At 38.5% G+C, this 12481-nt stretch overlaps 1 protein-coding gene across 1 annotated transcript in view; it reads left to right on the top strand.

Moving 5' to 3' along the window:
• Positions 1-661: 661 nt before the first annotated feature.
• Positions 662-12481, top strand: part of ADGRG7 (adhesion G protein-coupled receptor G7) — a 76529-nt gene continuing 64709 nt past the window's right edge. The window contains exon 1 of the mRNA XM_075594089.1: positions 662-777. Within this exon, the coding sequence (XP_075450204.1) occupies positions 666-777 (112 nt within the window). The 5' untranslated portion in view covers positions 662-665. The remainder of the gene's footprint in view (positions 778-12481) is intronic.

Consider the following 12481-nt stretch of genomic DNA (forward strand, 5'->3'; position numbering starts at 1 on the left):
GCTGCAATGCTTCGCGTGTCTACAAGATGGCATATATTCATGAATTGTAATGCAGTATATATATATATATATACTGTGCAGTATTGCAGCCAGCGGGAATAAAATGCTTCAATCCCTGCCTGGAAAATAACCCAATGCACTCGGGCAGAAAACAGTCACAAACCTCAATACACCCGGGTATACCCGAATTCGTGGGACTAGCCGAGCTCGAATAAAGTGTGTCGCCAGTGTATGACTGGGCCTTAATCTTTATTTCAGAATGACCGTGGCAATTAAGAAAAATTCCTCAGTTTAAGAAACCACCTGACTATTTCATTTTGATGTTTCGGTTAACATACTGTACAATCGTGCATTTTAAAGTACGTAGGATTAAGTAAATTTGACAAGCACCAATTATTTTTAATATAGTAAGAAAAGTAATACTTTGGTATTTTAGTTTTTTTTAACAAATACTTTTCAACACAGTCTGCTGTATAATGCTGATGAACGGCCTTTTAACGCTTTGTTTTTAATGGATTTACATTGCATCAAAGACTTTGCTAAGCACTAAGGAGGGAAATCTTGTATAGTTAATAATTCTTCGGACTGATAAGGCAAACTAGCTGATTAACTCTTACGATATGTAGCATGTTTAAGAATGCGGAAGCAGTATCATTTTCTCCAGAATGCCTGAGACGCACAGTGGTTTTCAAACTTTGTTAAAGATCACTGCGTGCCTGCTTGGTGCTTTTCTCCTCACTATATGGACATGGCTTCTTATATCCGAATTTTATCAAGGTATGGCCGATGTGATTCTTTTAAAAATCCAGCGTTACTTAAAATAGATGATGGTTTGTCATTCTTGTAGTACAATTATTCGTTTAGTATGGGGCTCTTACTTCAAATCTGTTGTTTTTGGAATTCACAATAACAGTTTTCTTTTGAATGATACTTTATGTTGAATGTTTTTTTTTGACTGTGGAATCCTGTTCATTTCGGAAAGGAAGTGTCTATTTACCTGGCTTTATAACCTCCTCCCTCTTCCTTATTTAGCTGGAAATTATTTTCATTCAGATCATTAGGCATATTAGTGCTGTGGTTAATGTAAGAGTTAGAATGGCATATTGGGGTTATGCTGGCATGTTAGGGTGTGTTAGGTTGGTATATTAGGTTTAGACTGGCATGTTAGGGTAAGGGTTAAGATGGTGTACTAGGGTTAGGCTGGAACTATTAGTGTAAGGGTTAGGCTGGAATTATTAGCGTGAGGGTTAGGCTGGAATTATTAGCGTAAAGGTTGGGCGGGAATTATTAGCGTAAGGGTTAGGCTGGAATTATTAGCGTAAGGGTTAGGCTGGCATATTATGGTAAGTGGTAGGCTGAACAAAGTATTTTATTTATTCTGCTGCCGATTAAATAAGGCTGAAAAAGTCCCTTATTTATCCGTCTGCCACTTAAATAAAGCTGAACAAATGCCTTATATACTTGGCTTGCCAGGTAAATAGCTTCTACCTTTCACAACTGTGCAACATTTGTTCCCTGGCATGCAATAAATGCTAAAAAAAAAAATGACATTTTTTCTGAATAACAAGTTTAGAAACTGTGAAATATCTAATGTGCCAGTTGAAAGAGGGAAAAGTAACGTTTAAAACTGTCTATTTAGTATCCACTTCTCTGTAGAGCAACAAAATATAATCGGCGCCTAGAATAATAAACCCATAAAACACCAAAGGTGAACTCTGACCAAATAAAAGTGCAGTCCATAAAGAACAATCATAGTGTAATACTGACAATATATATATATATATATATATATATATATATATATATATATATATATATATATATATATATATATATATAATAAAATCAAAACACACCACTATACATAAAAACAACATACCTATAAACTAAACACCAAACGAAGAATAGCTGAATAACTGGTACAATTTAATAGTAAAAATTACAATTAAAAAGACAAACAATTGTCTATAAGGCAGAGAACAATGGCTGTGGAGATCTCATCCGGTAGGTGTAAAATTGAAATCCTACTCACGAAAGGGCAAATGTTTAAAACAACTTTTTCCTCCCTCCGTGTCAGACCTCAGAAGAGACTCCACAATGTGCTTCCAGGACCCAGGTGCCACCGCCATGCTCACCGCTGCTCCGATCACAGACCTGCTAGTCTCGTCGCACTCGGGTGATGTCACTCGCAGGCGCACCGTCACTGGAATTCATACCAGCTATCTGCACTCTTGGCACTTAGCCAGAAACAGTCCCATAGCCAAACAATGCTCTATTCGGGGGTTTGGGCTGCAAGATAGCTATACCAATGTTCTCAATAGTAAAAAAAAAACACCATACGCATTTCGTGCCGCTAATCACTTTGTCAGTGGCATGATGGGTACTATTGTATACTCATATCTTCTTGTGTTTGAGGAGGAGCGCTGAATGTGTCCAGTGATATATGAAATATAAAAGGAGCAAAAATAGTGCAGATGGTAGTTTATAATACTAAGTTAGTATCTAGATCTAGTAAGGTTGCACTCACAAAACTTTCTGTAGTTATAGGTATGTCAGAGATTCTTCTCTCTCTGACTGGATCCCTTTAGCAGATGACAGATGTAAGGCAGGATACCCCTCAGTGAATATGGTTTGTGACCGCCGATATGCAATAGGAGAGAGATACCAATACTGTATACTATTTCATAAAATTGTATTAGTAGTACAAGGTAGAATAATTACACTCACATTTTCCAATAAAAAACTTTCATGGGATGGAGTGATTGACCGGTGGATGCTGCTATGCGTCTCAATCGCGTCTCTGCTCTGCCTTCCGCATATGTCACTTCCGGACGACGTCACAGGTGAGAGCGGAAGGTTGTCTTGCCCGTAGACACAGCTCCGGTTACCAGTATCTCCAAAGCCCTTGGTTCTCTCTAATCTAGCTCTGACTCCTGAAGAAGCAAAGAGTGAAACGTGTTGAGTCAGAGCTAGGACTTCCCTAGTTTGCAAGTCCTTTCAATCTGCTGGATATAGACCCACTGTGGTCTTTCTCCCTCCTAATAGAGGTAAATGAGAATTTTAATCCTAATAGAGGTATATTAGTATTTTATCTGGTGGTGTTAGGCCTTGCGAACGGGTGTCTGCTTTGTCGTGGCTCGCAAGCTTACAACGCTTTGGCCAAAGGGTTAAACTAAATTACCCTATTTCAAAAGAATATATAAGTATTTTACTGTGTATTTCTGTCATGTTGGATGTAGCATTGGGCTTCTCTGTCGTCTTGGTATTAAGGTATGTAATAAAAGTGTCCAGCAAACCAATACTCCCGTTCCAAATAAACAAAATGTCATCTATAAAGCGGAGCCAGAGCACAAGGTTTGCACCGAGGGGGCAGTTGTTCCAGATATATCTATCATCCCATTGCCCCATAAATAAATTAGCATAACTCTGTGCAAAACCTGGTCCCATGGCAGTTCCGCACACCTGCAAAAAAAACCTGTAAATTAAAACAAAAATAATTATGCGTAAGAATAAAGTAAATACAATCCAAAAGAAAATCTTTTAATACCTGTGACATATTACTATCTATATCTAGCGTGTGGCATATAGCCTGGCACCCACCCATACCCAGTAACCCACACATACCCCGGACGCCACTCCACATCACACAGAATTTGTAAAACATGAGTGGCATCCCTCAGATATGATTTAAGGTGAGAAACAAATGGCTGCAAATGATAATCTATAAATTGTGATACGTTGGAAGAAAGCAAACCAATCCCAGATATTATGGGTCTACCGGGAGGTTCCTGTAAATTCTTATCTATTTTAGGAATTGTGTAAAACATTGGAACACGAGGATGTGTGATGTTCAAAAATTCATATTCTTTCTGTGTAATGGCCTGACTAGCCAACCCTCTGTCTAATAATACAATCAGTTCAGCATGATGTTTCTGTGTGGGATTGGCAGACGGGGGAGGTAGGTAGTGGCATCTCCAAGTAGTCTCTCAGATTCCTGGATATAATACTCCTTATCCATTACCACTATCCCCCCCCACCCCCCCCCCTGTCTGCCAGTTTGATCACAATAGATTCGTTTTTTTCCAGTTGCACTAATGCCAGCTTTTCTTGCTGGCTCATGTGTGACCGTGTCTATGAAAGTATTTATGAAATGTCCCTGTGTGTGTCTGGGGTAAAACGTAGAACTCTTCCTAAAAGTTCTGGGTATGGTTATGTCTGCACTGTGATCATCTGGGGCTAGTGGAGTTTGGTTACTCACACTACTGATGGCATTGTTGACAAAATATTTCTTGAGTGACAACTTTCTTGCAAATTTATGCACATCAATATAGAGATTAAAACTATTAGGCCCACAGACTGGTGCAAATGTTAAACCCTTACCCAGAACTTTTTTCTCAACATTAGACAATACAAGTTTACTGATATTGAAAATATTCTGATAGTTCACATTAACCCATGAACTCACACCGCATCTTCTACTACCCCCTCTTCTTCCTCTAAAACGCTTTTTGTCTTTTTTGTGTTGCTTAATAGCAGAGAATCTAAAGGGAGTCTGGACACTTTTGTAACTTTCTCTTCCGGGAAGATGTGCTCCCTCTCTTTGTGCCACTCTTAAAAAGAGAGCGCGTGTTTTGTTTCCTGTGATGGTAAGGATTCATAGCTGTTGCTTTCCTCCTCCTCATTCAGTTCTCTCTCGGATAAAACCTGAAACTGGTTACTGACAGTAATATTATCTTGTACCTTAGCCGGTTGATTGACAGTATTTTTAGTTGAACGTTGGGTAATAAATTGATGCATGTTGTGTAATGGTAATCTAGACTGAACACTAGGAGTAGATCACAAATTAGATTTACTGTATGAGCCTGGGAGTCGGCTCCTTTAGATTTGTCTTGAGGGTGACATATTTTCTACTAGTGGAACACTGTTTTTTACCCTCACGTGCCTTTCTGTTATTAGTTGACTCCTTGGAATATTTATTGCAATTACTATAATAATGTAGGGAAAAAACAAGTGACGCGACGGTCACAGCTCCTCCAAAACAGCCATACGCATCGGAAAAATAAAAAAACTTTATTAAATTGACAAAGTGAACATCAGCAAAAATACACTCTGACGCGTTTCGTCCAGGGATGGACTTTTTCAAAGAGTGAATTCCCTTGTCATGAGACCCTCCTTATATAGGTGGTGATACAACCTAATTGGCTAGGAAGTTACAGGGATAAACCTCCCCTTCTCACCTGCAGACTAATAACTTTAGATCTTAAATCACGTTCCGTCACCAGATACATATAGGAGGTATCTCATGCAAAAAATACAATACATAATAAATGCTAAAACAGACAATATTAGGTTAAGAAAAAACTGAATAAAAACAGGAATTAAAAACAACGTTGCTAATTGAGCACAAGTTATAAAAATAATGAAAATGATGGATGAGTTTAAAGATATACAAACCATATAGAAAATCTTATAAGAAAACTCATATAGATAGTTGATACATAACCAATGACTCAAATAGCTGAGAGGACAGTAAACAATGCTATGAAAAAGAATAATAAATGCGTTCATTGCTAAGTATATAAAATGACGAATATATACCATATACAGCAAGTATACAACAATTAAATGATAATTATAAACATATAGTATAATGGAATACACTCCGAACACCCCCCACAACAAAGTTAACCAACCAGGAAGTGTTTGGATGAAGGGTGCTCAGGGTGTAAATCCAGTACATTTCTCGCTTGTTCAATGCATTCTCTCTATCCCCACCTCTAATATTTCAAGAAATGTGCCCTATGGCTGTATAAGAAAAATTCTCAATTCCCCCCATAGAGCACATAGAAAAGTGTCTGGCCACAGGATGTGTTAAATCCTTCTTTTTAATCAGACGAACATGTTCTGCAATTCGCATTTTTAACGGTCGTATAGTTCGTCCGACATATCTTTTGTCACATCCACAATACAAGAGATATATTTCAAAGCTGGAATTGCAATTTAAAAAACTTTTCATGTAATATTTATTTTTGTTCTTATTAAAGTGTATGACTATGGTAGTTTTTGCATATTTGCACATGGAACAATTGCCATAGGAGAAGAAACCTTTGGGTATTCCCCGTACCTGTGGATATTCTGACTGAGAATTAAACAAGCTAGGCGATAAGTGGGAAGCAATTGGTTTGGCCTTACGATAAATAAATCGGGGCCCATTTTTTACAAATTCGAAAATGTCTTTCTCCAAGGACAATGTTTGCCAATGTTTCTTAAATATATCACATATTAAACGTGATTGACGATTATAAGTTGTAATGAACAATGGACTTACATCACCGTCATTGGAAAAAGATTGAAGTTTATCTTTACGACTCCATGGTTTCTTATTTTTTATAAGAGTTTTTCTATCAATGGAGTTCGCAGATTCAAAGGCAGAATGAATGTCAATATGACTATAACCTCTGGCTGCGAATCTTTCGGCCAGTACCTTTGACTGTTCAAGGAAGCTGTCATTATCCGAACACAGTCTCTAGAGCCTAATGAAGTGTGCTTTGGGGATACTTTTTATAAGTGAACGTGGGTGACAACTTTGAGCACATAGTAGGGTGTTTCTAGAGTTAGGTTTTCTAAAGATATCCGTTTGTATGGTCATGTTATAGTCGATGTACAGGAGAAGGTCTAGGTAATTAATGTGATTTATGTTGTGTTCATATGTAAACCGAATATTTAGATCATTTTTATTCAATATATCAATAAAGGATATGAGTGATGCCTCATCACCATCCCATATCATTATGAGATCATCAATAAATCTCTTAAAGAAAATAATATTAGAACGGAATAAAATGTGCTGTGCTTCCCAAAAACCCATAAATAATTATTTTGCGTAAGAAGGTGCAAAACTCGTGCCCATTGCAGTGCCTAAATTCTGTAAATAAAATTGTGAGTCGAATAAAAAATAATTGTGAGTTAACAAAAATGTGATAGATTCAAGAAGAAATGTGCAAAGTAAAGTAGAAAATTCTGATAAATCCAAAAAGTGACTTATGGCCGAAAGGCCGTGATCGTGATTTATAATTGAATATAGTGAAACTACGTCAAGTGTGATCCACCTATATTGTGTCTTCCAGACCAAGTCCTGTAAATCGACCATAAGATCCGATGAATCTTTAATAAATGATGGTAAACGAGATACCAATGGCTGCAGAAAGCTGTCCACATACCGCGATAACCCATCTCCCAAAGATCCAATGCTTGCTACTATAGGGTGACCCGGAGGGTCCACCAGTGATTTATGGATCTTTGGGAGATGGTGGAATACCAGAATCACGGGATGTGGACAGCTCAAAAAGTCACATTCTTTTTACTAATGAGACACAAAATTTTTCCAAACTCAATTAATTCATTGAACCGAGAGTTAAATCCTGATGTAGGATCTCCCTTAAGAAGTGAATAATTAGTTCTATCCCCTAATTGCCTAAGTGCCTCACGTTTGTATTGTTCAGTAGATAATACCACAAGGGCACCCCCCTTGTCTGCATTTCTAAATACAATATCATGTCTTTTTTCAGAAAATGTCAGATCTGTGTATGTCAGATTATTTGAATACATATTAGACTGGGAAAAACCCTGAGCCAGTAATCGTAAAACCCTTTCCACTAGTTTTTCGAACGTAGTGATAAAGGGGCCCCTGTTATAATTAGGGCAAAAAAATTGACTTTCTTTTAAGACCTGATTCATGATTACCAAAGAATGGTTGTGTAAAAGTGTTGAGTGGTTCACCATGTTGTTCCAACAATGCATTCATATCTGACAAAACACATGTCTCCTGAAAATTGAAATTAGGATTATCAACCTGAACCTCAGAATCAATCAAACAATTATTTGTAACACTAAATGAATCTGCATCCAATGATTTAACATCAGGTTCCATTGTATCAAAGCGTCCCCTGGAAGAAAAAAAACTTTTTTAAAGTCAGTGACCGTTTGAAACAAATGAAATATGTAATATGTAACATGTAATATTCCATATAAGTATTTTATGAACCAACCAAGGTGAGCCACCAGGTAAGTAAAGAACAATAGGGAAAAATTAGGAAATGACCCCCAAATAAACCTGGGCTGTAGATATATCAGTCCATAGTAACAGGAGAAAGACACCACTTCATCATAAAATGCTGCTATAAAAGCTTAGAAACTTCATCCGTTTGGACTAATGCAGGGTGGGGCTGGAAAGCGCTGGTAGAAGTAAAGAAGGACATGTCCAGAGAAATGCCCAAAGGTAACTCCATATAATCCGGTAATCATAAACCTCACCTGCACCCTGTGCCCTGCGGTGTATGAATCAGCGGTCAGTACTCACGGTGAACTTGCGTGATCTGCCTGCAATGCTGATGGATGAACAGCGCGGTTGCCAGCTGTTTGTGGTGTCGGCGTTAATTACCTAGACCTTCTCCTGTACATCGACCATAACATGACCATACAAACGGATATCTTTAGAAAACCTAACGCTAGAAACACCCTACTGTGTGCTCAAAGTTGTCACCCACGTTCACTTATAAAAAGTATCCCCAAAGCACACTTCATTAGGCTCAAGAGACTGTGTTCGGATAATGACAGCTTCCTTGAACAGTCAAAGGTACTGGCCGAAAGATTCGCAGCCAGAGGTTATAGTCATATTGACATTCATTCTGCCTTTGAATCTGCGAACTCCATTGATAGAAAAACTCTTATAAAAAATAAGAAACCATGGAGTCGTAAAGATAAACTTCAATCTTTTTCCAATGACTGTGATGTAAGTCCATAGTACATTACAACTTATAATTGTCAATCACGTTTAATATGTGATATATTTAAGAAACATTGGCAAACATTGTCCTTGGATAAAGACATTTTCGAATTTGTAAAAAATGGGCCCCGATTTATTTATCGTAAGGCCAAAACAATTGCTTCCCACTTATCGCCTAGCTTGTTTAATTCTCAGTCAGAATATCCACAGGTACGGGGAATACCCAAAGGTTTCTTCTCCTGTGGCAATTGTTCCATGTGCAAATATGCAAAAACTGCCAAAGTCATACAGTTTAATAAGAACAAAAATAAATATTACATGAAAAGTTTTTTAAATTGCAATTCCAGCTTTGTAATATATCTCTTGTATTGTGGATGTGACAAAAGATATGTCGGACGAACTATAAGACCGTTAAAAATGCGAATTGCAGAACATGTTCGTCTGATTAAAAAGAAGGATTTAACACATCCTGTGGCCAGACACTTTTCTATGTGCTCTATGGGGGGAATTGAGAATTTTTCTTATACAGCCATAGAGCACATTCCTTGCCATATTAGAGGTGGGGATAGAGAGAATGCATTGAACAAGCGAGAAATGTACTGGATTTACACCCTGAGCACCCTTCATCCATTGGGCATCAACCAGGAGTGGGAACTCAAACACTTCCTGGTTGGTTAACTTTGTTGTGGGGGGTGTTCGGAGTGTATTCCATTATACTATATGTTTATAATTATCATTTAATTGTTGTATACTTGCTGTATATGGTATATATTCGTCATTTTATATACTTAGCAATGAACGCATTTATTATTCTTTTTCATAGCATTGTTTACTGTCCTTTCAGTTATTTGAGTCATTGGTTATGTATCAACTATCTATATGAGTTTTCTTATAAGCTTTTCTATATGGTTTGTATATCTTTAAACTCATCCATCATTTTCATTATTTTTATAACTTGTGATCAATTAGCAACGTTGTTTTTAATTCCTGAACGTGAATCCCTTGCTGCAGTGGAAGCGCTGTGTGCTGGGTGATAATGGGGAAAGATAGGGTTGCAGACCTGTCTAAGACATGCAAATGAACATACAGTAATATTTACAGTTGCTTTATGCTTTACTGTGGAGGGTTTCTGTCACTTTTTTTACCCACCATAACCTTAATAATTGTGGTGAACACCTAGTCTAGTCTCAAACCAGCTTAGCCAGCACAACCAACCTCACACTGATGATACCCATCAAGGTTGAAACATGGCTGTGAGTGGGTTTACTGGCTTTGCATCTCATCCCAGCCTCTGTCTAAAAGCTGTGTTTAAAACAATATGCATTGGCTTGAGGATTTGCTTGTGTAATACGAGCTTGAGACAAAAGGTGGCACTGTGTGCTCATTTGCATGTCATTTCCCAGAATCCCTTGCTGCAGTGGAAGCGCTGTGTGCTGGGTGATAATGGGGAAAGATAGGGTTGCAGACTTGTCTAAGACATGCAAATGAACATACAGTAATATTTACAGTTGCTTTATGCTTTACTGTGGAGGGTTTCTGTCACTTTTTTTACCCACCATAACCTTAATAATTGTGGTAAATATATATATATGTAAATGTCCCGCGTCACGTGATCAGGACATTTCAATGCATAGGATATACCGGCACCCCATAACGGGTCCTGTATCTCGGGAAGCACGGGGTCCCCGGACCTCAAACCAACGCGGTTCTGCTCCTGAGACCCCCTGCACATCTACACTAGTAATACAATTTAAATGTAAAAATATTTTTATTTCCGGCTATATTTTCGCAGAGAGAGGCGGATCTCTCTGCAGCAGATACAACTCGCCGGATGAACCCTTTTTCGAGGGCAGGTCATCTTGGCGCCGGCAACTTGCCATGTTTGGAAATGTTGCTCTCCCTTGGATTCGGGCCTTTCTGCATACCGTGAGAGCAACACGGCAAAAAAATGGCGAGTTCAAAACCCTGCCGATAATTTCTATCGGACTTTACTGCATGAGGCCCTTTATTTGATACTGAACCTGTGCCCAAGTACCAATATTGATGCTGCCATTTACAACCTCTTTCCTCATTTTTCTTTCTGCCTCCACTTCCTTCCAGCCTTCTTGCTCTGTGCTGGCGCTCAGCTCTCTCAGGACTTTTAACCATCTGCTGTTTCTCTGGCTCGTGCTCCACACAGAACATCTCTGTCCTTTAACTTCATGTTTTCAATGCTTAAGCTCCTTTGGGATTTCTTATTGGCCCAAGGTTTGGGGGTCCTCTTGAGTGTAAGTATCTTGAGAACCAGGATGTCCCCATAGCTGAAAATTCCACTGTCAGATCCGTAAGATTATCAAGTTAATACAATTATTAACTAAAGTATAATCTGAACCTATAACTTTTTTGCTAAGCAACACAGAGATATTCCTTCTCAGAATGCTCTTGGACTCTTGAACTGACAGTTAAAAATAAATAAATAATATTATTATTGTAAAAAAAAAAAAAAGGGAAAGAATGAGTATTGCAAAGGGAGATACAGAAATCTTCCAAGAAACGGGGCACACTTGAGATGTATCAAAGATACAAAAATTATTTATTATACCATAATAGGCAACGGCGCACAAATCTAAAAATATTTAAAACCCAAATGTTGTAGAGCAGAGACACCCAATTATAATATCAATATATAATACTAAACAAATTGTGACTATTGTAAATGGTGCAGCAGAGGTAAATCCTCCATGCGGGAAACCTAAAGGATCCACGTAAGTAGTAATAACAGTACTGGGGTACTAAGAAAGGACACAGTAGTAAGCAGGCTAAATGTATATAGAGAAGACTACATTATACTGTATCACTCAATATAACTTAATATAGGGACAATGTCCATATATGAGTGTAGGAAAAATGTGTTCCTAAGATATCACCACATAGTGCGCAGATACTGGTCAAGTGGTAATACAAGTTCAAGAAGTCCCAGATCAATACTCAAAAAGTTGTCATCAGAAGGTAGTAAGGCGCCCATACCTCCATGCTGCAAGGGGTGTCTACTTTCTGCTGCGACCCGACATATGTTTCTCAGTTTGCTTCATCAGAGATGTGGCTTAATTTGAGTGCTCGCCAGCATTTTATTCCAAATACGTGGTGATGTCATATCAAGAACAAAGATAAAGAAGAGAAAATAGTCAACAGATATAACACATTATTATTACATAAAATATAAATATAAAATATATACATCAATGATTAAAGTTAATATTTGTACAGACCACAGAAAGCATATATATATATATATATATATATATATATATATATATATATATATATATATATATATATATATATATATATATATATATATAAATATATATATATATATATGTAGCCAGGTCACCCCTCTCACCTTGCGACCCCCATCGCCTCCGTGGCCAGGATTGATGGCGGGTGCTGCCGGAGGCAAGCGGCAGACCCGACGGCCATTGCGGAGGGTGGGGGCCGAGCAGGGAGCGCTCCGGTGCGCAGGAGATCTTCGGCGGCTCCCGTGCAGGGCGCCGCCATGTTGCGCAAGTTTGCGCATGCGCGGTAAGCCCCCGGCGGCCCGAGATAGCCGCGCATGCCCAGGGCTAGCAAGTCCAGGCAGCCTTTAGAACGTCGCGCGAGAGTAGGGACAGGTAGGGAGATGTTGCGGCGGCCATTAGGGAGTTGCACAGGCGCAGG

The sequence above is a fragment of the Ascaphus truei genome, chromosome 3 (genome assembly GCF_040206685.1).
Source record: "Ascaphus truei isolate aAscTru1 chromosome 3, aAscTru1.hap1, whole genome shotgun sequence".
NCBI classification, from domain to species: domain Eukaryota; kingdom Metazoa; phylum Chordata; class Amphibia; order Anura; family Ascaphidae; genus Ascaphus; species Ascaphus truei.